Raw genomic sequence first — 26,410 nt, forward strand, 5'->3', positions numbered from 1 at the left:
ACCTGTTTATTTTCAAGGGGAATATTTACATTGCTGCCATTCATACACTCTTAATGGCAGGCCTAAAATCTGGTAAAGTCAGTCACTGGGAGACTGGGGTTTAAATTCTGAAGGGAGCGGGCCAAAAATAGCCAGATTTGTTTAATTTCAATGGTAAAATGAAACTTATTGATGTCAAAGACCCCACAGCTCATAAATTTGGTCATTGAGTGACTATATGGCAAGATTAGAAAGTGGGCAGAGCCAAAAACAACTAACTTTTTACATGGGAAAATATAAACGGCAGCTTTTCTCACTCTGGTTCTCAAACTTCACACATTTGGTCACTGGGTGACTAGGATTAATATTCGGAAAAGTAGGTGGAGCCTACAACAGCCAATCAAAATTCACCTATTGATTTTCAAGGGGAATATTGAAACTGCAGCCATTCTTACACTGTTAAATGGTAGAGGCCACAAACCTGCTACAGTTGGTCTTTAAGTGTCTGGGGTTCAAATTCAGTAAAGGCACAGAGCCAAAAACAAGCAGATATTTTTGCTGGATAAACTGCCTCCATTAGCACAATTTTGATGCCAGGAACCCAAAAGCTCACAAACTTGGTCATTGAGTGACTGTGTGTCAAGGTTACAAAAAGTGGGTGGAGTTAAAAACAAATTTTTCTGGAAAATTGTAAACTGCAGTCTTTCTTCACTGTTAATGGCAGGGTTCTCAAACTTTGCACAGCTGGTTACTGGGTGACTGGGATTAATATTCAGAATAGTGGGTGGAGCCCAAAAATGCCAATCAAAAATCACATCTTCCTTTTTTTTTTTTTTTTTTTTTTTTTTTTTTTAAGGAGAATATTAAAATTTCCGCTATTCCTGCACTGTTAGTGGCACAAGCCTCAAACCTGGTTCAGTCGGTCATTTGGTCACTGGGGTTCGAATTCAGAACAGTGGACAGAGCCACAAACATTGAATCAGGTTTGTTTCATTTCATGGGAAAATACAAATTATTGATGCCAAGGACCCCAAGGCTCACAAACTTGGTCATTGAGTGACTGTGTCCAGGTTACAAAAAGTGGGCGGAGTCAAAAACAAATTTCACTGGGAAAATGTAAACTGCAGCCCTTCTTACACGGTTTATGGCAGGGTTCCAAAACTTTGCCCAGATGGTCACTGGGTGACTGAGAATATTCAGGGAAGTGGGTGGAGCCTATAATAGCCAATCAAAATTCACCTGTTGACTGGGGTTCAAACGCTGGAGAGGGGGTGAAGCCACAAACAGCCAATCTGATTTGTTTTATTTCTATGGGAATATACAAATTATTGATGCCAAGGACCCCAAAGCTCATAACTTGGTCATTGAGTGTTTGTGCGTTAGGATTAGAAAGTGGGCGGAGCCAACACCAGTCAAATACATACACGGGCAGCGCAGGGTCATCAGTCGGTTGAGACAAATACAAATTTAACTGGGAAAATGTAAACTGCAGCCATTCTTACACTGTTAATGGCAGGGTTTTTAAACTTTGCACAGTTGGTCACTGGGTGACTGGAATATTCAGAAAAGTGGGTGGAGCCTACAAAAGTGAATCAAACTTTACCTATTGCTTTTCAAGGGGAATATTTAATTGCTACCATTCTTGTACTGTTAATGGCACAGGCCTCAAACCTGGTAAAGTTGGTTATTGGGTGACTGGGGTTCAAATTGAGAAAAGGGTGCAGAGCCAACACCAGCCAAATACATACCCAGATTACCCGGCATTGCCCGGGTATGTATTTGGCTGGTTTTGGCTCCGCCCACTTTTTCTAACCCTAACACAATTACTCAATGACCAAGTTTGTGAGCTTTGCGGTCTTTGGTATCAATAATTTGCATTGAAATTAAAAAATCTGATTGGCTGTTTGTGGCTCCACACCCTTTTCGGAATTTGAACCCCAGTCACCCAATAACCAACTCTACCAGGTTTGAGGCCTGTGGCATTAACAATGCAAGAATGGTAGCAATTATTCCCCTTGAAAAGCAATAGGTGAAGTTTGATTCACTTTTGTAGGCTCCACCCACTTTTCTGAATATTAATCTTAGTCACCCAGTGACCAGCTGTGCAAAGTTTAAAAACCCTGCCATTAACAGTGTAAGAATGGCTGCAGTTTACATTTTCCTAGTTAAATTTGTATTTGTCTCCACCGACTGATGACCCGGTGTTGCCCGTGTATGCCTATATCTATATCTCTCTCTATATTTATAGCTCTATCTCTCTCTCTCTCTTTCCCAATGCTTCATGTCATCACACCTTTGGGTAGATGCCCCTCCCACTCTACCCCATAGGACGCTGAGTATATAAAATTGTACACCTCACTTCCCCCCCAGTCTTTTGTCCTCAGCTCACCACAGAGACGCATAGATGAATAACTTTTCCTTTGGAATATATATATTTTTCTTTTACCCCTACCTGCTGTTTCTTGCAGCCTATCACTAGTGGCCTCGGCTAGTGCTGCCTGTATGCTATAAACTAGCTTGGGCAATTTGCTACTTTGCTGATTTGCTAGCAGATGGCAATCCATTTTAGTCCTGTGACTGTGGTGGCGCCAGTAACCCCTAGTGGGGTGATCGAATTATGGTGAATGCTAAATGCATATACTTTTTTGCGGAGTCTCTCTAGTTCTCTTTCCCCGCTGTCCTCTCTACGCCCGCTCTGCGCTCCACCGGCTACATTGTGCGCCGGTTTCCGCGTTCCATCCCGTCTGCGTACTTCCGGCGGAAGTGACGTCGTGGCCCTTCTCCGCACTCGCGATTGGGCGCAGCTTAGTGAGGCGGCTCTGGAACCGGAAACGAGGCGGCGTTTTGCACGATTTGCTGTTTAAACAGCGTCCGCGGCTTGCCGCGCTGCTAGTGTTGCAATGGAGTGCGGTGGGGCAGCGTGTCCAGCAGTGGAGGCTACGGCCCCCCCTTCGACAGAGGCTTCAGGCAGCACCCGTTACCCAGCAGGAGAGCAGGCAACTATTGAAGGTAGGACTCCTGGCACAATGTTTAAAGCAGTAGCGTGGCTACTATCTCTGTAAATCTTTCCCTCCTTTCAAATAGTGCAGCGATTTCTCCTCTCCTCCCTGTATTCTTTGTGACAGCTGGTCCTTCAGCACCTAGAGACTCCGCAGCTCACTCATCAAAATCAGCACCGGGCTAAAAAAAAGGTAGGGGCAGACAGGTAGGACTTTTTGCCCACAACTACTGAGTGCATTAATTAATTTAAGACATTTGTCTTCTTTGTAGCCCCAAGAAACATAAGAAGAAGAGTTCTCGCAGCAGGTCTAGACGAAGATCTACATCTCACCACTACAGAGACAGGAGCAGATCTCCTAGAAGACGCAGATCTCCTTCTCAATACTCACGACCGAAAGGGAAGGGAAGTTTTAATAGAGAAGTTTTACCAGGAAAAACCAGTTTGCAGAAAATGCTTCATGGAAATGAGTACTGACCAGGATCAGACCCCTGTGGATGTTTCAGAATTAATAAAGCAAGCAGTGCAATCTTCTGTGAAGGAATACATAGATTCACTGCCCCCTCAAACAGCCACTCAGATGGCTTCAGAACAGGCTCAACAATCCATCCCTATGGAAGAGGAGATACCGGAAGTGGGGTTTGATTTTACATTAATTGAACCTTCTGTATGTGCAGTCAGAGAGGCCATTCAGTGGGAAGTGCTGGAAGACTCGGATGACGAAGAACCGGATCAAAAAACCAAGAAGCAGAAGGAATACTATACTCATTTAAACAAAAAAATAACGCCATTTCCCTTTATGAGAGAAATATGAGGTTATTAAAGAGACTCTGTAACAAATTTTTCAGCCTTAGTTCTTCTATCCTATAAGTTCCTATGCCTGTTCTAATCTGCTCTGGCTTACTGCAGTCTTTCCTAACTGCACTGTCTCTGTAATAAATCAATGTATCTTTTCTCTGTCCTGTTTGTCGGGCTAAGGCTTGATTGTGTGGAATGTGCAGGGCTGCTTGTGATTGGTAGAAGCGATACACACCCTCTGCAGGCCCCCTGCACACTCTGAATGACTCACACACTATGCTTAGCTGAGCCTATTAGAAGCTGGTTAGTTTGTTTGTAAACACTGCCTAAAACTGTTAATTACAAGCCAGGATTGCAGCAGAGAGTGGCAGAAACAGCACAGAGGGGCACAGGAGAAAATAATGAATAGAATGGTATGCTTTTTATTGTAAGAATATTAGAGTACAGATTCTCTTTAAGAATGAATGGGAGAAATTGGAATAGAAACCTCCTTTAAAATAACCATTTGTCTAAACTTTATCCAATAAGAAAGGAAAAAGCTAAACCACTAGATAACCCACCGGTAGTGGATGCGTCTATTGTCAGGTTGGCCTGTCCGGTTACATTGCCAAGAGAGAATTCAGCTACCTTTAAAGATGCCCTAGAAAGGAAAATCGACACAGAACTTAAGAAGATATACACAGTCTCAGGAGAAGCTACCAGACCGGCGGAGGCTCTTACAGCGTTGAAAGCCTGGACAGAAAACATAGAAGAAGCTTTACGCAACGACACTGATAGAGAAACTATCATAGCTGCTCTCGATGACTTTAAGATAACTGCCTATTTCGTTGGAGAGGAGACGGTGGATATTGTGCGTTGCAGTGCAAGATCGATGGTCCATTCTGTGGTTGCAAAAAGGGCCTTATGGTTAAAGACTTGGTCAGCAGACCCAACATCTCGCCAGGACTGGTGTAAGATACCCTATGATGGTCAGACACTTTTTTTGGCGAGGAAATGGACAACGCAATAAAGAGAGTAACAGGAGGAAGATCTGGACTAATACCACAAGACTGCAGAGGTAGGAAGACTAAATTTCCAACAACCAAGATACCAACAGACAAGACTTAGGAATTTGAGATCTTATAAGCCGGGGACGAGATTACAGAAGGAATTGGCAAAGTTCACAAACCTCTCTGATGAGGCTAAACAAGCAGAAGTCGACTAATTCTACGCAGAACAATCAAATCTTTTTGATGGTGGGCCCGCTCAGTCTTGCCCAGTAGGAGGCAGACTGAAGAACTTTGGGCAAGTATGGGCGGAGAATATACAAAACCCATGGGTTCTAAGAACTGTACAGGAGGGACACCGTTGGAAGTTTCTAGGGAGATCGCCGAGAGATCACTTCGCAACGACGTTAATACCTGCTATGGAAACCAAGAGATCGGTACTTATGGAATATGTACAGAGTCTGCTACTGAAAGAGGCTATAATACCAGTTCCAGAGGCTTCAAGGGGAAAGAGGTTTTATTCCCCATTATTTTTTGTACTCAAAAAGACCGGAGACTGGCGTCCAGTGTTGGGCCTTCGGAAATTGAACAAGAGAATTCACTTGGGGAAGTTCAAGATGGAAACGTTACAGACAATAGCACAATCAGTGAGAATATCCAACTATATGCTTTCTGTAGACCTAGAAGACGCGTATCTACACGTCCCTATCCATCCTCAATTTCAGAAATATCTCAGGTCCGCGATAGGCTCGCATCACTACCAGTTCAAATGTCTTCCTTTTGGGATATGCACCGCTCCCCGAACATTCTCCAAAATTCTCTTGTCAGTAGTGGCCCTACTTCGTGTCAAAGATCTGAGATTATACCAATACTTGGACGATCTCCTTCTTCTGTCTCAGGTTATCAAATGCATTCTGGAACACAGACAGATTCTATTGAACACACTTCAACAACTTGGCTGGAAAGTGAATTTCAGCAAGAGCAACCTAGAACCAACACAGGAGATGATATTCCTGGGTGCACTCTTCAAGACATCAGAAAACATACTTATGCTTCCGGAAGACAAGTTACAGACAACTATTTTGAAGACGAAAACAATGCAGTCATTAAAATCAACTACGGCAAAGCAGTGTCTCAGCTTGATAGGTTACCTAACATCGACAATTCCTATGGTCGGATGGGCACACTGCCACATTCGTCCATTTCAATGGGGCTTTCTCAGCCAATGGGACAAGCGCAGTATGTATCAGTTGATTCACATTACACCCCTCATGAGAAACAGCTTGACTTGGTGGACGAAATTTAATCAAGGGTCATCTGATACAACCTGGGCAACCGATCATCATTACATCAGATGCCAGCGCTTCAGGTTGGGGAACACACTGCCAACAATTTACAGCCCAAGGGCGGTGGACGACGAGGCAATCCCAGACACCAGCCAATATTCTGGAGTTAAGGGCAGCTCTACAAGCATTTTTGAGTTTCAGAGAGATCATTCAGAACAGACTGGTATTGATCCAATTGGACAACAAGACGGCAGTCTCGTATATAAGAAGGCAGCGGGGGGGAGGGGGGGAGGGGGAAGAGCCTGACCTTGCTCCAGGAGAAGGCACATATTATACAGTTCGCGGAATCGAACCTATGGGTTCTGAAATCAATCTATATTCAGGGATCACACACACACACACACAATCTAGAAGCGGACTATCTGAGCCGACATACGATCAACAATTGCGAATGGACTTTATGTCTAGAGGTATATCAATGGATATGCAGTCAGCTTGGGAAGCCGGACATAGATCTAATGGCGACAGCATTGAACACCAAATGCAAACGGTTCATATCGAGATACCGCTGCAGGAAAGCAGTAGCTACAGATGTGATCTTGGCGGACTAGAAATTCAAGACAGGTTATGTGTTCCCCCCAACTCCAATGATACGCCAATTACTAATGAGAATAGCCAGGGAAGACAAGACGGTGATTGCGATCATCCCGTTTTGGCAGAGACCAACACAAAGTGGTGTACACATGAGAAGTGGAACGAAAATCATACATGATTCCAAACATTTTTTACAAATCAATAACTGCAAAGTGGTGTGTGCATAATTCTTCGGCCCCCTTTGATCTGAGTGCAGTCAGTTGCCTATAGACATTGCCTGATGAGTGCTAATGACTAAATAGAGTGCACTTGTGTGTAATCTAATGTCAGTACAAATACAGCTGCCCTGTGAGGGCCCCAGAGGTTGTCTAAGAGAATATTGCGAGCAACAACATTGTGAAGTCCATAGAACACACAAGACAGGTCAGGGATCAAGTTATTGAGAAATTTAAAGCAGGCTTAGGGTACAAAAAAATTTCCAAAGCCTTGAACATCCCACGGAGCACTGTTCAAGCGATCATTCAGAAATGGAAGGAGTATGGCACAACTGTAAACCTACCAAGACAAGGCCTTCCACCTAAACTCACAGGCCGAACAAGAGAGCTCTGATCAGAAATGCAGTCAAGAGGCCTATGGTGACTTTGGACGAGTTGCAGAGATCTACAGCTCAGGTGGGAGACTCTGTCCATAGGACAACTATTAGTCATGCACTGTACAAAGTTGGCCTTTATGGAAGAGTGGCAAGAAGAAAGGCATTGTTAACAGAAAGCATGAGAAGTCCTGTTTGCCACAAGCCATGTGGGGGACACAGCAACCATGTGGAAGGTGCTCTGGGCAGATGAGACCAAAATGGAACTTTTTGGCCAAAATGCAAAACGCTATGTGTGGCGGAAACTAACACTGCACATCACTCTGAACACACCATCCACACTGTCAAATATGGTGGTGGCAGCATCATGCTCGGGGGAGGGGGGGTGCGCATCTCTTCAGCAGGGACAGGGAAGCTGGTCAGAGTTGATGGGAAGATGGATGGAGCCAAATACAGGGCAAACTTGGAAGAAAACCTCTTGGAGACTGCAAAAGACTTGAGACTGGGGCGGAGGTTCACCTTCCAGCAGGACAATGACCCTAAACATAAAGCCAGGGCAACAATGGAATGGTTTAAAACAAAACATATCCATGTGTTAGAATGGCCCAGTCAAAGTCCAGATCTAAATCCAATCGAGAATCTGTGGCAAGATCTGAAAACTGCTGTTCACAAACGCTGTCCATCTAATCTGACTGAGCTGGAGCTGTTTTGCAAAGAAAAATGGGCAAGGATTTCAGTCTCTAGATGTGCAAAGCTGGTAGAGACATACCCTAAAAGACTGGCAGCTGTAATTGCAGCAAAAGATGGTTCTACAAAGTATTGACTCAGGGGGCCAAATAATTACGCACACCCCACTTTGCAGTTATTTGTAAAAAATGTTTGGAATGATATATTATTTTCAATCCACTTCTCACATGTACACCACTTTGTATTGGTCCTTCACGTGGAATTCCAATAAAATTGATGTATGTTTGTGGCAGTAATGTGACAAAATGTGGAAAACTTCAAGGGGGCCCAATACTTTTGCAACCCACTATAATATATATATATATACATACATACATACATACATACACACACACACACACACACACACACACACACACACACACACACACACACACACACACACACACACACACACACACACACACACACACACACACACACACACACACTTTTTTTTCCCAGCCCCCAAAAAAGAGGGAGGGTAAAGGCGAGGCCGTCCTGGAGGACTCCCAGAAATCCCAATTACTGGTAAGCCTATACTAAAGAAAATTGTTTCCGGGCCTCCTGAGGGTGCTCTGACAGCAACAATTCAGGTATGTGAGTCCTTTACAAGCCAGATGCGGGTAACACTGTGCTTGTATTAAGGGCTCGATACTTACTGGCACTTTTGGTTAGTCAGTTACCCTTACAAATCAAAGCGCATTCCACTACATCCCTAGTGATGTCATGGGCAGAAAGAGCAGGGGTTTCAATAGAACAAATATGTAGAACGGCAAAGTGGTCAAGCCCATCTACATTCGTCAAGCACTACCGTATCGATCTCCTTTCAAGTCAAGATGTTTTATTTGGAAGGAAGGTGCTACAAGCTGTTCCACCCTAAAAGTAAGTAAATAAATTTAATGGTACTCTGTGGTCTCTCAACCTATTGGCCATCCTGGAGGAAAGCCTAGAGAAAATTAACTTTGGCTCTGCAGGAGTACTGCTGATGTGATCCATCTTCCTTTAGATCCCCTTCTCACTGTCGGCCGGCTCTAAAAAAGCCCGACCAGTACCTGCTCCGCCTCTGGTTGACTCACCGCCTCCATCTTGTTTACTGGCAGATTACCAGAAAACAACGTTGCAGAGAATTGGTGAGCGGGAGAGAGTACAGGTGGCTCACCCAAGGCTAGACGCTCTATGGCCTGCTATACAAGGCCCAACGAGCGTCTCCAGTGGTCAAGAAGTGCGGGGAAGCCGGGGTCTGCGGGAGAGACGTCCCTCCGTGGCGTCATCACGGCGCTGTACGCGAGAAGCGTAGGTCAGCCGCATGCACAGTAGCCACATCCGGACGCTCACCACCGTCTACAGAGAACTGCATGGCCGGGGGAATGTCTGATTGCGCTGCCAGGAAGCTCACTTTCACACAGAGTAGCACGCATGCTCAGTGTGAAGTTAATTATGCTGTTGATGGTAAAATATTAAATATCTCCGCTTCCTTACATCCTACACTCCCCAAATTTTTAGGGTAGGGAGGGGATCTACTTAACATATGCACTGTACACGTTTTGATTTCAGTGAATTTTATATATTAAATGAAGAGAATTCCTTTCCTGGTGGGAACCATGTCTTTTGCCCACAGTTTAAGGCTAAATACTGATGTAATTTCTTCCCTTAACTTTCTTCTTTTCTCCAATCGTTGAGTCACCTCAGTTTAAGATAGGCAGCTAGGCAGGGAAATAAAAGGAAGAGGAATATATTATAGATAAAAAGAACCCCCAGCATGCAACTGTTTGGCACGGACTAATAAAGGGCCAGTGCTCCTTAAAGAGAACCCGAGGTGGGTTTGAAGAATATCTGCATACAGAGGCTGGATCTGCCTATACAGCCCAGCCTCTGTTGCTATCCCAAACCCCCCTAAGGTCCTCCTGCACTCTGCAATCCCTCATAAATCACAGCCACGCTGCTGACAAACAGCTTGTCAGAGCTGGCTGTGTTTATCTCTATAGTGTCAGTCTGCTGCTCTCCCCGCCTCCTGCAGAACTCCAGTCCCCGCCTGCATCCCTTCCCTCCCTGCTGATCGAAGGGAAGGGACGGCGGCAGGGGCCGGAGCTATGCAGGAGGTGGGGGAGCAGCTGAGACTGACACTACAGATGTAAACACAGCCTCACAGCACAGCTGTGATTTATGAGGGATTGCAGAGTGCAGGGGGACCTTAGTGGGGTTTGGGATAGCAACAGAGGCTGGGCTGTATAGGCAGATCCAGCCTCTGTATGCAGATAACATTCTTTAAAACACACCTCGGGTTCTCTTTAGGTATGTGATAACTTAGCATCTATCACTTAATACACTCAACCCAGTTGCTGTTGAAATTTGATTTTTATGTTGACAATCCTACTTTAAAGAATTATTGCACACTTTCTGTAAATCCAATAAACTTCATTTCACTTCTCAAATATCACTGTGTGCGTCTCCTATAGGATATATTTAACTGATTTTTTATCTTAACAACCAGCGATTTATACAGGAAAATCATGACAATTGACAAGGTTGCCCAAACTTTCGCATTCCACTGTACATCGCTGAGCTGTTGCCTAGTAATGTATCAGTACAGCATTGGGGTCCCCAAACTGTGCGCTATAGCATTCGGATCCAATCGCAGAAAACGCACAAGCTGGCGATAATGGTACGCCACATTACCAATTAGTGATAAAATATGGCATGTAGGGTATTATTTTAACAAGGAAAAGACAAGTAACACATTTTGAGATGGTTTATAAAAGTGTAGCACTTGTCATGAGAAATTTTGTGAGGGGTGAAATAAGAAAACAAAAAAAAAGTGTATTTTCTGCACTATACCTCTATCTATATTATATTTACTGCCTATTTTTTCCTTATAAAATGCCTAAAATTAAATAATTCTTGAAAACAAATATTACCCAAAGTAATCCTAGATTATCCTGAAAAAAAAAAAACTGCATGTGTATAATTTTGATTGTGTAAGTCAGCGGTGCCCAACCTTTTTTTGTCCGAGGGCCGCACTTCATATTAAGATAAATTTTGCGGGCCAGAACACATACATACAAAATTAAAAAAAAATTGAACTCAAACATTTTTCTAGTAACTGTTAACATGGTGTTGGAAAAGGAAAGAACACGGCAAACCAAGAACTGTTGTACTCGCCATGTGATGCTCATTTTGTGGGTTACCTAGTTGTGTGTGTGCAGAGGCTTTATGGGTGATCCCTCCCTCCCGCCCAGCACAAATGTGTGAGCTGAGGGTAGTTGAGGCCTGCTATTCAGCAGAAGCCGGGGTCTCAGTTGCCACGGCCTAGCCGTGGGTGAAAGTCAGCGTGAAGCAAAGTTTTTTCAGCTTGACAGGCTGGTAGGGTGTGATGTCACACTGTCCCCTGAGATGAGAGGCCAGAGCAGTGGCAAATCATCTGAGAAAGGAGAGCCGGAGCAATGTGAGGAGAGCCATTGCAAGAATTCGTGCTGAGCAGATGGATCGGGGATTGCGTCATAGGTTTCTCGCATTCTTTGCAGTAGTGCTGTGATAGTTCTTGCCCATTGGTTGCTGCAGGAACCTCCCTCCAATAAGAATAAGGCCGATTCCTATTGTAGGGTGGTTCCTGCAGCAATCAATGGATGAGGGTCTCTAATTATCACAGCGCTACTGTGGAGAACGCGACTACGCTGTGTAAACCTATGACATAGTATGACACAAACCCAATCCTCCTCCTCAGGACACTTCCACGGGCCACAAAAGTTGGCTTCGCGAGCCACAAATGGCCCACGGGCCTTAGGTTGGGCACAGCTGGTGTAAGTAATAATAATAAAAAAAAAAAAGTTATTGCTATATCATCAGTGACAGCTGAAATGCCAAAATGGTCAGGAATCTTAAGTGGGAAAATCTTTGGAATGCAAAATGGTTAATGTTGTTGTCTGCTAACCATTTCTTCAACACTTTTGCTGTTTGTTTTGGGTCATTGTCATGTTGAAATGTCCACTGATGCCCAAGGACAAGTTTATCTACAGACTACCTGATGTTGTGGTTGAGAATTCTCATGTATTGCTCTTTTTTCAAGATGCAGTTTACTGTGATTAGCTTCCCTGGTCTATTGGCTGAAAAAAAAAAAAAAAACATTAGGTAACTACCACGTTTGACAGTAGGGATGCTGTTCTTTGGGTTGAAGGCTTTTTTTTATGCCAAAAGAAGGACACATCATTGTGACCAAACAATTCAATTTTTGTTTCATCTGACTAGAACACAGAAGACCAGAAGTAGTCTTCTTTGTCTAAATAAGCATTTGCAAAGGCCAAGCAAGCTTTTGTGTGCCTTATCTGGAGAAGTGGCATCCTCCAAAAGGCCCATACACACGTCGGATTTCCGCGAACGACGGGTCGTTTGAACGTCCCGTCGTTCCCCCGCTAAATCGGGCGTGTGTACAGCCTTATCAATTGAACGACAGCCTGTACACACGCCCGATTTAGCGGGCGAACGACGGAACGACGGGGCGTTCAAACGACCCGTCGTTCGCGGAAATCCGACGTGTGTATGGGCCTTAAGTCTGCATCCATGGAACTCATCAGTGTGCAGTGTCTGTTGGATTGTCTTCCTTGAGACATTGCCACCAGCAGAACCCAGATTCGCCAGGATGGCCTTGGATTCTTTTTCACCTCACTAGCCTCTTGGCCAGCACAGGTGTCACTTTTCGCTTTCGACCATGTCCTCTGAGATTTTCCAGTGTAGGTTTCTGATAATACTTTGCACTGTAGTAAACTTGAAAACATTTAGAAATGGCCTTATAGCCCTTTCCTGGCTTGTGAGCAGCGCCAATGCACAGCTGCAGGTCCTCACTGAGCTCCTTTGCCTTAGCCATGACTGTCCACAAACCAACTGCAGAGAGCTGCTGTTTTTCACCTGTTGAGTTGATTAAAACAGCTGTTCCCAATTAATCAGGGTAATTAGAATGCTTGAGAACAGCTTGGACTATTAGGAATGATATAGAACTTTGGATTTTCCCACAGACTGTGACCGTTTGTGAAGGATATAAATAATTTTGTACTGGACACTTTTTGCTCAAAATGTAAACAAAAGCTAAGATTTTTTTTTGCCACAATAATGCCTCTTTATTTTTAAATAAAATATTGTGATAGGGACATAATTTAAATTGTGTAATAACCGAGACAAATGGGAAAATAAAATGTGGGTTTTAATTATGGTAGCATGTATTATTTTAAAGCTATAATGGCTGAAAACTGAGAAATGATTTTTTTCTTAATATTCCCGTTAAAATGCATTTAGAAAAAAAAATAATTCTTAGCAAAATGTACCACCCAAAGAAAGCCTAATTAGTGAAGGAAAAAAACAAGATATAGATCAATTTATTGTGATAAGTAGTGATGTTATTGGCGAATGAAGGGAGGTGAATATTGCTCGGATGCATAAGGTGAAAAATGACTGAAGGCTTAAGGGGTTAAGCAGTGTTCTCCCCAGGACTAATTAGGTGGGTGGGCCGCCCGGGTGTTTTGAAACCCTGCCCTCTTAGCACTGCAGGAGCGCTCCTCTGCCTATGTGACCTTCTGCTAAAGGATTAACAGTGATTGGCTGAGCGGGATGCAGGGCTGTGGAGTCGGAGTCGGGCAATTTTGGGTGCCTGGAGTCGGAGTCGGGAAAAAATGCACCGACTCCAACTCCTAATGAATTTGTAACTGTAATTAAAAATAGAAAATATGATAAAATGTTCTATTTCTCAGATAATAGTCATTAAAAATAATGTATAGTAATGTACAGTATATATACAGTAATAGCTGTGCTTAGTCCACAAAAATGAATTAAAAATTAGTTACTTGTGCTGCTTCAATAAAGCAGTCCCTGTATTTTTAAGGTCAGATATACATATCTGATTGTGACTGTATATATGATGTGTACATCATATATACAGAAATCGGACAATACCAGAAATCGGACAATACTAGAATTGGCCGGCCGTTTCTAGAACTGGCCGATTTTACGTCGGCCAAAGTCCAAAATGCTGGGAATTTCTGACATTGGCCGGCCAGTTCTAGACACGGCCAAAGTCAGTCGGCCAAAGTCCAAAAAGCACAAATTCCAGAACATCCCGGGTCCTGTCCAGCACCATGAATGGCACTTCCGCTCTGCTCTGAAAGATACAGCATACTAATATTTTTTTTTATTTTTTTTTTTTAAAGAAAAGCATTTCTTAATTACAGCTGATACAAATCCTGCAATAAATCTGCAGTGTGTCTACATCCTGCTTTCTTGGGAGAAGACATTGTTAACATCCTGTGCTTTTAAATTACCTGCTCTGCTGTGGAAGTCAGGTGACACAGGGGAGAGATCAAATTACAGTGGTTATTAGTCACAGATGAGGGGGAATGCATGGCTATGGGTGCTTTGCTGGGGGGCTGTGCATGGCTGGGGGTGCTTTGCTGGGGGGCTGTGCATGGCTGGGGGTGCTCTGCTGGGGGCTGTGCATGGCTGGGGGTGCTTTGTGGGGGGCTGTGCATGGCTGGAGGGGGTCTTTGCTGGGGGCTGTGCATGCTCTGCTGGGGGGCTGTGTATGGCTGTGGGTGCTCTGCTAGGGGGCTGTGCGTGTTCTGCGCATGGCTGGGGGGGGGGGGGGTTTGCTGGGGGGCTGTGCATGGCTGTGGTGGGTGCTTTGCTGGGGGGCTGTGTATGGCTGTGGGTGCTCTGCTAGGGGGCTGTGCATGACTGTGGGTGTTCTGCGCATGGCTGGGGGGGGGGGGGGGGGTCTTTGCTAGGGGGTTGTGCATGGCTGTGGGTGTTCTGCGCATGGCTGGGGGGGGGGGGTCTTGGCTGGGGGGGCTGTGCATGGCTGTGGTGGGTGCTTTGCTGGGGGGCTGTGCATGGCTGGGGGTCTTTGCTGGGCTGGTCGTGGCTGGAAATGCTTTGCATGGGAGGGGGGGGCGGCTTTGCATAGCTGGGGGTGCTTTGCTGGGCTGGGGGAGCTTTGCTGGAGGCGGCGCCAGGAAGCCCTGCTCACCTCATCCCCTGCTGCCGCTAAGTACTCAGACCTCCGATCAGGGCGACCACCAGGCGGAGAAAGGCAGAGCAGCGCGCACGCTACCCGCCCGGACCCATACACTTCATATGCAGAAGTGTTCAATGACGTCACTTCTGCATTGAAGTGTTCGGGTCCAGCGGGTCTCGCGTGAGCTGGCAGCTGCTATGCCTCTCTCTGCCTCCCTGGTAGGGTCGCCATGATCGGAGGTCTGAATACTTAGCGGCAGCCGCAGCAGGGGATGAGGTGAGCGGGGGCTTCCTGGCGGCGGTGAGTGGGACTTCGGGACTTGGCCGGCCACGTGAAGTCACAACGCGTTCTGGCCGGCCAAAGTCCGAAACTGAAGTCCGTTTCTCACATTGGCCGCATGAGCCGGCCACTTCGCATTCTGACCGTCCAGAACCCGAAGTGGCCAGACTTCGGGTTCTGGCCGTAACATATATACTAAATAACATCTATGCTGTAAGAATAAAGCCTGATGTGTAGCTGTGTCACTAATCGAGATGCTTTAATCAGTCAAGTCCGCACCATCAAATAGTACTTTAGCTCTTTTATTGGTAAAGAATCAGCATAACAGGCATTTTCAGCGACAGCAGCGCTGTTTCGGTCCTCAGACCTTTCTCAAGCTGTATCAAGCGATGTTAACACCACCCGCTGTCCTCCACCACCCGGATCTTCTGCTATGAGTCCTGGTAATTCAGCCAGTCAGCGCTGTCCGGCCGCATGCCGCTCCTACAGCCAGGAACATTCTGCACCTGCGCAATAGTGCTGCACAAGTGTAGAATGCTCCTGGCGGCGGAGTGTGTGCATGCGCACTACGCCCGACTGGCTCAAGTACCTGGACTCATAGCAGAAGATCCAGGTGGTGGAGGAGGACAATGAGGGACTGATTATCCTGAAGGCGGCTGGAGGAAGCCCCAGGTATGTATAAAACTTTAATTTCATCTGTCTCAGGTTTACTTTGTTACACAGTAGTACTATACTCTACATACGCACTCCCCACAGAGCTGCATGGAATCCACTGAGAATGCTGTGCACATTGAACACAGAGGTGTTGTCTGTCACTCATAAACCTTGTTCAGATTGTGCATGAAGAATGTGTAATAGAGGAAGAATGTCCTCATTCCCCTGCAGAGTACCTGCACATCATTCTTACATGTACCCACACTTACATTGCCTAGGGCCTGATAGATGTTCTTTATTCCGGTTTGTACCTTTTACAAGTACTCTTACCAAGGACTAGTTTTAGTCTAAAGGGAATAAATATAGTAGTCTACATATCCTTCTCACTTCAGTTGTCTTGTAAAATTCCTAAGCGTTGGCAGTTAAGAGACGAATTTAATGTTACATACCTTTAATCAACAAAATTGTAATATGCAAATTAGAGGAGTCGGAGGAATCCTAAACTGAGGAGTCGGTGGATTTTTGGACCGACTCCACAGCCCTGGCGGGATGTAAGGGGCATAGCACTGAAATTCTTCACAATCTGTAGGGCGAGTGACAGCTAAACTGTCTATACCTGTCACCCGCTATAACAAAAAGCCGTACTTTTAGTTAGAAACCAGCCGCCCCGCTTTGCTGGCTGCCTGTGTCTGCATTGCATTCACATATGTTAAGTTGCAGGCAGCTCAGCTAGCGGAGGCGGCACATGTGAGCGGAGGCATATTAGCCCTGTGTGACTTGAGGCTGGAGAAAGAGCCTGAACCTGCAGACTCTCACCCCCTCCCCTGAGCTAATACACACAGCGTCTCTCCTCTGTCCTGGCTGCATGAATATCAGCAGCCAGTCCCATGCCTTCCAGGCAGCTCCTGATATGATAGGGCAGTGCACGGCAATGAGTTCTGCCACCCTGTCGTTTAGCTCCTCTGATGTATACCACGCTGATGCTAGAAGTTCAGAGCGCTGCACATTATCGCCCTTCCACTGGTATGACACTCTTCTAATGTCCACTAAGGAGCAGGAGCATTTTTTATCAGATACAGTGCAGAGAATGCACAGAGCTTTCAAGCTAGAGGGGAAAACAAATAAACAATGACTGCAGTCAGCTGCAATTTAGATTAGCTGGACTTGCTGGGGATGGAGGCTGCTGCTGAACGCTGTCTGTCTCAGTCTGCCTGCTCGGCTGTCCATAATGCTGGGCATACACGAGTCGACCCGGCTCAATTAGCCGCCGGATCGACTCCCGGCGCGTCCCCGCTCGTCCCCGTGGGCGCCCGGATTGATTCCCGCTCGTCACCGCGGGCATTTCTTATCTTCCTTTCTTTTGTCTTCTATTGTCCGCCCGCAGGGATCGAGCGCGGAATCGATCCGCCGCGTGATCGGAAACTTCGGAAGTTATCATCCGAGCCATCAGCGGCTCGATTGATAAGGGCCCGTCGACCCGTGTATGCCCAGCATAAGCTGTAAAGTGCCTATACATTACTGGATTTTCAGCATCTGAAAATTCAATCACAGTGATCAAATTGGCCAGAGATCAGTTGTGAAAAGTTGGCCTAGGGCTGTAAAAATGACAAATCAGGCGTAATGAAAAATATTGCAACCTGTAATATTTTGCACCCTGAATGGACTGTGCTTAACTGCGCATCACATTTCCTAGCAGTCATAATTTGCAACTGACGGTGTTTAGTTCCATCCGGGGGGGCTATTAGTTGCCCACCATGGAGGGGGGGTTATTACATCCCTCCAGGGGGGTTATTAGCTGCTCAGTAGAGGAGGGTTCTGTGAGAAAATAGAGTTAGGTTGGGTTGCATTTTCTGATGCAAATACATTGAAATCAATAGTTAGGTTGCACTTTCTGATAGCTATAAGTATTAAAGAGACACTGAAGGGAATACATTTTTCCATTTTTTCCTTGTAATTCGCTTCAGGAGTCTCAGCAGAAGTATACCGCCACAAAACAAGGGATTTAGACCCCCCCAAATCCAGGGGCAAACATCCACGACCAACTTGGTCGTGGATTCTGCTGCCCTGAGAGGCAGAGCTTTCAGCTGCAGCTCTGCCTCTACTGATGTAAATCGCTGTGCGGATCTCCGCATCTCCCCGCTCCTCTCTATGAATGAAGAGTGAGAGGGGCGGGGAGAGGAGGCGATCTGCCGCAATTGACATCAGTCGAGGCAGAGCTGCAGCTGAAAGCTCTGCCTCTTTGAGGAGGCGCTGCCCAGATTGCCCCCCGGGATTTGTGGGTCTAAAGCCCTCGATTTGCGGCGGGGATGCGGCGGTTTACTCCTGCTGAGACTCCTGAAGCGAATTACAAGGTAAAAATGCAAAATGTGTTTGCTTCAGAGTCTCTTTAATTATTGCAACCAGTTGCAAAATATAATATTGCAAACATTTTCACACCGTCCCTGGCTGTGCTAGTTGGGCAAACTCCGTGAAAAGTTGCCCACTGCGGAACATAGATCCTGTGTTGGAGGTACATGCAGGTGGCTTGAAAGGGCAGTGTGTGGGTGGGGAGTAATTTCTGCAGAGTTCACATGCATGTTATTTCATATGGATGCTATTTACTGCTGGGGTTGAGGTGTATTGCAGATAATTTAGTAGGATACTGACCCCCTGTTTACTATCTGCAATACTCCTCAACCCCAGCAGCAAATAACATTCATATGAAATGCAAAAATCCCCCCCCCCCCCCCTTTTATGAAATGTTATAAACACCCCTGTATGAAACATGAAATTAACCCCATATTCAATGCAATGATCACCCCAGCATGAAATGCAAGTAGAACACCCATATTCAGTGTTTATCCCCAGGCTCTTTCAGGGGGGTGCTTCACCTGGCTAATTTTGGTGAGCACCTGGCTGTCATCAACTTGCCTCCTCCTATGCTGTAAGTAGACTTGCGCTGACCCTGCATTCCCGCCTCACACCCCCCCGGCTACTTTTTCATGCCACTCGCCTGGAAAGTAATTCTGGGGAGAACACTGGTTTAAAGAGGAGCTGTTAGGTATAGGGTCTCAGAGAAAATAAACACATATATCAGTAGCTAAAGATTGGCTGTACTTACATTACATATGCATTTCACTGTCCACGTTTGGATTTCACAGAATTTGTATATAGTATATGCAGAGATAGATGCTCCTGACAGCTCATGGCAGGCTCCATGTTTGTGAAGCCAAATGTGTCGTCATGTCCTGCCTGCTTCTGATCACAGATAAGCTCGTTCTTGAACAACACGGTGTGCAGTGAATATTAATGAGCCATGTGGCTAGGAACAATAGCTGACTCCTGCAGTGTACTCTGCCCCGAGATTTATCAGTGCTTCGCGCTGGACTGATTAGAAGCTCCTGTACCGTCTCATTAGCAGCCGAGGGGAGGGCCCCAGAATGCTTTGCAGTTTAGCTGCGGCTTGCGTCTTTATGGGTCTATAACAGACTTTAAGATAAGCACACATCAAAGGTAACTGAAATGTTTATCTTCACTAATGGCTTTTGAGCTTCCTTCTAAACTGTTTAACACAGGAGAATAGAGGTTTAAATTAGCTTCTGCAGCCTGACAGTTACTCTTTAAGGGATATCAGAATCCACTTTTAGGACTGGTTCACACTGCAGGGCTTTTTTTTTTTTTTTTTTTTTTTTTAGCATTAATCATTTGAAAAGCTCTAGCTAATGCAATGCGATGGGTGATTTATATAAAATCAAATTAGAGAGTTAACTTACCAAGAAGTCTTCAGGGACATCTGCATTCCATTACGCACCATTAGGTGTAATGAAAGTCACGTTCCATGACTCTATCACGCTTCCTCTTACATTACCCCTATGACGCGTAATGGAATGCATCTGTCCTCGAAAATTTCTGGGTAAATTAACTCCCCGCTGCCTGTGGTCACACCTGAAGTCATTAGACTTTATTTGAAATCCAAATTAGAGTCCTTCTGGACTCGAAAGCCCATCCCTGCTGATAGCATTACATTAGCAAGAGCTTTTAAAATCGCAAGTATTAAAAAGACAAATGTATCTCTAATCAAATCTGATTAGAGATAAATTTGTCTCTTGTCGAGGCTACCTATATACTACAGACAGATTCCAGTCCGATTTCAGCATGAAATCTTCAGAGCCCACCGCGCCCGCACTGCAGCTGCCCCCAAATGTATAAATGTGCCTCCCCCAGTGTGTGCATTTATACATTACCTGTCCGGTAGCAGCCTCCACGTGGTGACCATCCACCTTGCTGGGTTCTAACAGCCGCGTACACGCTGTTCTAACAGCCGCTAGTGTGTATGAGTGTATATGGAACGCGGCGAGATGGACAGAGACCGCGTGGAGGCTGACAATGGACAGGTAATGCATAAATGCACATAAAGGGGGGGGGGAATTTATACATTGCGGCAGGGGTTTTGTCGCTCGGCCGCTGTACCGCTGCACACCCAACAAACCAACTGCGGCCTGACAATGCGACTAATTTCACTCCCGCAATTGATAGCTGTGTCAGTCGGGCATGCACTTGGTGGCACAGATTTTAATTCAATTCGATTACGATAATTGAATTGGATGGTCGATCGGTCGGCACGTTGCCTGATGTATAGCCACCTTAAAGGGGTTCTCCGATGCCAAAAAAAAAAAAAAAAAAAAAAAAAAAGCTAAAACTGACACTTACCTCGGGTTTCTATCGGCCACCTGCAGCTGTAGTGTCCCGCGGCGTCCTCCTCCGATGCGCCATTCCTCGCCGCTGACAGCGGGCTAATTATTAGTCTAAGTAGACAAATAGAACTACAGCTGCGCGGCCATGCTCGCTCCCGTGCACGTCAGCTTACTGCGCAAATGCAGTACAAGAACACTTCATACTGCACCTGCGCAGTAAGCTCCCGTTGACACGCACGGGAGCGAGCACGTGCAGCCGCAGTTCTATTCACAGTACTGCACATGCGCGGTTTAATCGTGCATGAGCAGTACTGTCACACCGGCCGCCGTGGTGACGACTGACGTCATCTTTTCCGGAAGAGGGAGCCCGACACTCGGTCCCGATGTCGCCGGGAGCCATTTCTGAGCAGGGCCTGGGAGAGGAGCCAGAAGGACGCCGAGGGACCTCCCAACCTACAGTGGGCTGGAGAAAGCCCCAGGTAAGTTCAGATTTTGTTTTTATTCACTGCTCGGAGTCCCTTTAAGGCTCAAAGCTAATTATTTCTTACTGTTACAAGCTGAATTAACCAGGTTTAATGTCACTCTGACATGGCTGCTGTGCACATTTCTGCACATATCCAGTTCGATCAAACACTCAAAAGCACGCTATCACAGGTTCACTGGGCACTAACCCGGAATCTGTTATGGAATAAGTACCATTTTTAAAACGGAGGACAAATAATTCAATGCATCACAATGGACAAACCAGACATTGGAGAGGAAAAGGTGATTGAAAACTAGACCGTGGGTGTATGTTTATTTTAGGAGTTATTTTTAATTTCAGAGTCGAGGATTCGAAGCAATTTTGGGTACCTGGAGTCGAAGGTTTTATAAACTGAGGAGTCAGATGATTTTTGTACTGACTTCACAGCCTTGCACACGACAGGCATGACCGGAAAGTCAAGAGATCATGGTACTTTGCGCAGTCACCAGGAGCTTAAAGATCCAACCAGCGTGACGGTCGTTAAGGGCGCATGTCGCTTGTGTAATTGTGCGTCTGTATCCAAGTCGCAACTTCGTGGAAACAACCACACGCTACTCAAAAAAACTTTTTTAAATGCCGGTAGTCAGGAAAATCACATGGTGGGTATGAGCCTTGAGCCTGAGTGTTATGCGACAGCCTGACTGCAAATATACTGAATAGTTCACTTGCATCAGTTGAGGTACATACACACGCTTGGCGGATCCATCAAAACCAGCCTCATCAGCCGAACGATTGTTTGTACACACGCACGATTTGAAGTCCAAACGACCGGTCTGAACGACTGGTAGTTTGGAAAAAAATCACATTACATTATTGCAATGGGCATTTTTGACCTGCGTAGCAATTAGCAGGTAGATAAGATATGGATTAATTTAAGATTACTCAAGACCTGAATCTTTTAGAAGCTCTGACTTTGCCAATTCAGACAGTTATGCATAAAGAAACTGAGGTCTTGTTCACACTACAGTAAAGTCCCAGTTATCCAAAGCGCAGGCATTCGAGGTCACAAGCAACCAGAATGCATGGGGAGGGAGAATGTTATTGCAGAGCAGTGCACAGTGGAAAACAACATACAAAACCTCTGGGCATTGGTCCACTTCACTCCCAGCGGATCACATACATGCTTTTGCAGCGTGGGTGCATCAAAGCAGCTAGGAGCTGTAGAAGTGAAGAGGACCAGCGCCCAGAGATTTTGTAAGTACCGTAGTTTCCGTCTTGTACAGCTCTGCATTTAAACTACAGAGATGTTGATGTTAATTTCGGGCCCGATTGCTTGAGATTCTCAAGCATCTAGCAAGCACACATACCTGGCATGAGGCAATTATTAATTTATAAAGAAATCCCTGCCTGCACCAGACCCTGGGGACGTTACTGCATATGCATTACTGTGCAAAGCACTGTTGCATGAATTTTCGTCCAAACACAGTGCTAACGCATTGATCGTCAGCGACAGCATGCACAGCCACCTGTATTGCCTAATTTGAAGCCTTAAGTGCAGTACAGATTAAAGCAAGCCATACAGGCATCACATTTTCCCCCAGCAGATTGTATAGTGCAATAAGCTGAATCAATTGTAATTTTAACGATTTGGGGATAACATCGATTGAAATTACGATCAGACAGAAAATGTGGGTTGATCAAAAAAAGTGGGGGTGCAGCAGTAGATGGACAGCATTTCATTTTACACTGTATCGAACAGTGTAACACTGCAGTTTGATAGATTTTCAATACATTTCATGGTAGAATCTATTGGAAAAAATTAGTGCAGAGATTCTTTTCCTCTGTCATCGGATCTTTTCCAGTGAATCTGTGGGGAAAAAAAAAAATCAAGTGTCTTCTGGAGTCGCTCCCAACCATGGACAAGCACATTCATTTTGTGCATGCACTAATAAGGGCTGTTTTATACTGTAAGTCGCAAAACACACTTTTTCACCAATTGCGTTTTGCTATTTTCTCTGGCTGAAGGAACACAAGGCCAAACGCAGAAAAAAGTGCAGCATGTAGGACACTCATGTAAGGGCAAAATTGGATTGCAGTAGTATAATCGAGTAATATAATCAGTTCTTTAATATGAAGATTTTGTGTCGTATGTATGAAGATACAGGAAGTCTCTGGAGTATCCAGAGGTTTCCTTTTACTAACATAAGTTTTTAACTCCTTATTTTATATGCCTGCAGGGCTACTATCACACTTGCACACAGAAAGCAGTACTAATCAATATTTTAGCTTGCATGAATTGAGAAAGTCAAGCTTCAAACACAAGCCATGGTATCATGTTTGCAGCTAATCAACGCTCAAAGTCAAAATTAATCAAATATTAAAAAAAGACAGATATAAAGACACACTGTCCGATTTAGAAGTTCATACTAGAAGCTGACACAGCAATTATAACAGAAATTAACTCTTACCATCATCCTGAACGCAAGCAACTAACATAGCAAAGAATGCTCCAACTAGGAAAAGAAAGCTTGCGATCTTCGTTAAACTCATGACCATTCCCTTTAACACATTACATTCACAAGTTGTTCCACTTCCCATCTAACACTAACACGCCTCCTTACCAATTCTTCCCAAGCAAGAAAAAAAAGAAGTCTATTGGGTATCGTGGACAAATCACAGCATAGCTTCAATTCACCGCCCCACACTCTATCCTATCAAGTAATGATATCCGGTTCATGAGTGATTGATTCATTTGAACCGGTTCTTTCCTGTGAGTTGAGTGATCCGACTCATCACACTGAACCGAATCAGTTCAGTGGGTGAGACAGGAACTGCAGCTGCACTGAGTAAATGAGAGAAGAAACGGCTCCCAGCTCACTCACTCAGGGATAAGATTACAGCAGCAGCAGCTCTAAACTGGTCAGCTGCAGTGTGGGAATAATAGATGCCTGGGCCAATTAGCAGGAGGGGGGCGTGACTAGCAACCAGTTTCTGCAAGCCATAGCCACCCCAGTGAAATAAATCAAATGATTTGGTTCATGATCCGGTGCTTTTTAATGAATTGAATCGACTGAATCGATTCATTGAAAAGAGCAGGACTTCCGATCACTAGTATCAAGTTCATGCAGCATTGACTGTACTGTAAAAATAAATAAATCAGAAAACATCTTTGAAACCACTGAAAATCAGTTATTTGAATGTGAAGATAGGTGATTTTTCTTCCAATATGTCTATTATTTGGCTGATGAATATAAATCAAGGTGGTGTTATGTAGCAGAACGTATTAGGCAGTACAGGATTGGATGACTTGAAAGTAGAAGAGGAGGGAGTACTGTACAGTTTTGCAGATGTCATGTTTATGTTATGAGCATGCTAAATGGTGAGTCACATGAAGAACATTCTACAACCTACACAGAAATACATAGTTTGTAAAAGAAGAAAAAAATGATCAAATACAACATGCTGTTTGATTGCAGTTTTTAGCTTTAACCACCCTGGCGTTCGATTAATTGTGGCCGCGGGTGGATTTTTTTTGTAAAAAAAAATGTGTCTACGTTGGTGTAGCTAGCACTAGGCTAGCTACACTTTGCCCCCAAGTCCCCCGGCACTGTCCCCCTCCCTCCGCTTGCCGCCGGCGATATTTACCTGGCTGTGATCCCTTCAGGTGTTGCGATAGCTTCAGGCGTTGCGACGATCGGGCATGACGTCTCACGTCATGACGTCATGCGCAGTTCCGATCGCTGCCATAGTGACCCCTGGAGGCTACGCCGCTGCAGGTTTCGGGGGAGGGGTATATATAAAACAGCGCAATCGGGGGGATCAGAGCTTGCTGGCGGCGATCAGAGGGGTGATGTAGCTAGCCAAGTGCTAGCTACACCCCCTCCGAAAATTTGGTGTAAAAAGACCCTCCAGGGGCTGAGAAATCCACCGTGGCGGTAATGGACGAGCTGAGTTCGTCATTACCTCCAAGGTTAATTCTGTTAGGAAAGATGATTTTATTATGCATTACTTTTTTATATCTTAATATTATTATTATTATTAAGCATAGGAGAGACACTATATTAGTACATAAATACCAAATAAAAGGAGATCCCAAAGTTTAAATGGAGGCTGTATAATGTTGATAGTTGTCAATAAATAGGACTGAGGCCAATGTTTACAAGGTGTTCCTGTCTCCTCAAGTCTACCTAATGAGCACTATGTGACTGTCAGCAAAGTTTCTGAGCAACAATATACTGTAGATATATAAACAGTGACCAGATTTTTCAGATTTTTGTGGGGCACAACGAAAAATTGGTGTTGTCATGATGTGTGTGGAGCTAACTGTAATGTAACTGTGTAATGCTGCGTTCCCACTGTAGTCTGGGGCAGATGCACTCCCCTATAGGCTATATGGGGGAACGCATCTGTGTGCCTGGGATTATTGCGGACTGCACATCAGGGATGCTCGGGTAGTACTTTTTAATACCCGAATTGATCCGGATCCGGGTATCCAGATATCCGATCTGGGTCGGATATCCGAATTTGACATTTTTAGACGCCGAACTGAATTCGAGTATCCGGCTGGATTCGGATACCCGAATTAAAAACCGGAAATGGTCTTTTCAAGGCTCCTTATCCTGTTTAGAAGCAGCAGAAGTGTGCAGAGCCCATAACCCAGAGGTTGATGGATCAAAACCATCCTCTGCTAGGTATGATTTCATTTTCGCACCTAGCTTTATCGCATGGGCAAAACGGTTTCCATAGCCCTGTAAGAGAAAGTGTTATAAGGGCCCTGCCATAACATAGATATTACGGTAGCTAAGACTACTCCTGGGCTTTTCTTGTGGTTGAAGAGATGAGTGAACTGTGACAGCACACTTAAAAAAAAAAAACAGCAAATAGAGAAGCTTCCCCATATTGGAGCATTGGATTTGGTAAAGTCTTAAGCCAATGTGTTGACTCACCACACAGCCCTGCACCCAGCATGTGTCTCGTATGACTGTCTATATGATCACTCACCACACAGCCCTGCACCCGGCATGTGTCTCATATGACTGTCTATAAGTAAGCTTTAGGTTAGCAGGAATGGTTGCATGGCAACCTAGCTTTTCATCCTTCCCACCCTTGCCCTGGAATCTTCTAGACTTCAAAGTGCTGTCCTTTGCTGTGTGTGTGGTTGTTGGTATAGTGGTGAGCATAGCTGCCCTCCACGCACTGGACCTGGGTTCAATTCCCGGTCAAGGTATGTGAACATGCTTTTGACATACTACAAATCCCTGCAAGTCCAGAGAGAGAGATGATGATGCTAGTGAACCAGTAATCCGGGTTAGGTTATTATTATTTATTGTATTTATAAAGCACATATTACGCAGCGCTGAACATATTACGCAGCGCTGAACATTAATT

The 26,410-nt window shown here is 45.1% G+C and overlaps 1 protein-coding gene across 1 annotated transcript in view; it reads right to left on the minus strand.

The window, feature by feature from the left end:
- Positions 1-23,638, minus strand: part of PDIA4 (protein disulfide isomerase family A member 4) — a 581,813-nt gene extending 558,175 nt beyond the window's left edge. Inside the window, exon 1 of the mRNA XM_068236444.1 lies at positions 23,491-23,638. Within this exon, the coding sequence (XP_068092545.1) occupies positions 23,491-23,620 (130 nt within the window). The 5' untranslated portion in view covers positions 23,621-23,638. The remainder of the gene's footprint in view (positions 1-23,490) is intronic.
- Positions 23,639-26,410: the final 2,772 nt, after the last annotated feature.

Source organism: Hyperolius riggenbachi, chromosome 5, assembly GCF_040937935.1.
Source record: "Hyperolius riggenbachi isolate aHypRig1 chromosome 5, aHypRig1.pri, whole genome shotgun sequence".
Taxonomy (NCBI): domain Eukaryota; kingdom Metazoa; phylum Chordata; class Amphibia; order Anura; family Hyperoliidae; genus Hyperolius; species Hyperolius riggenbachi.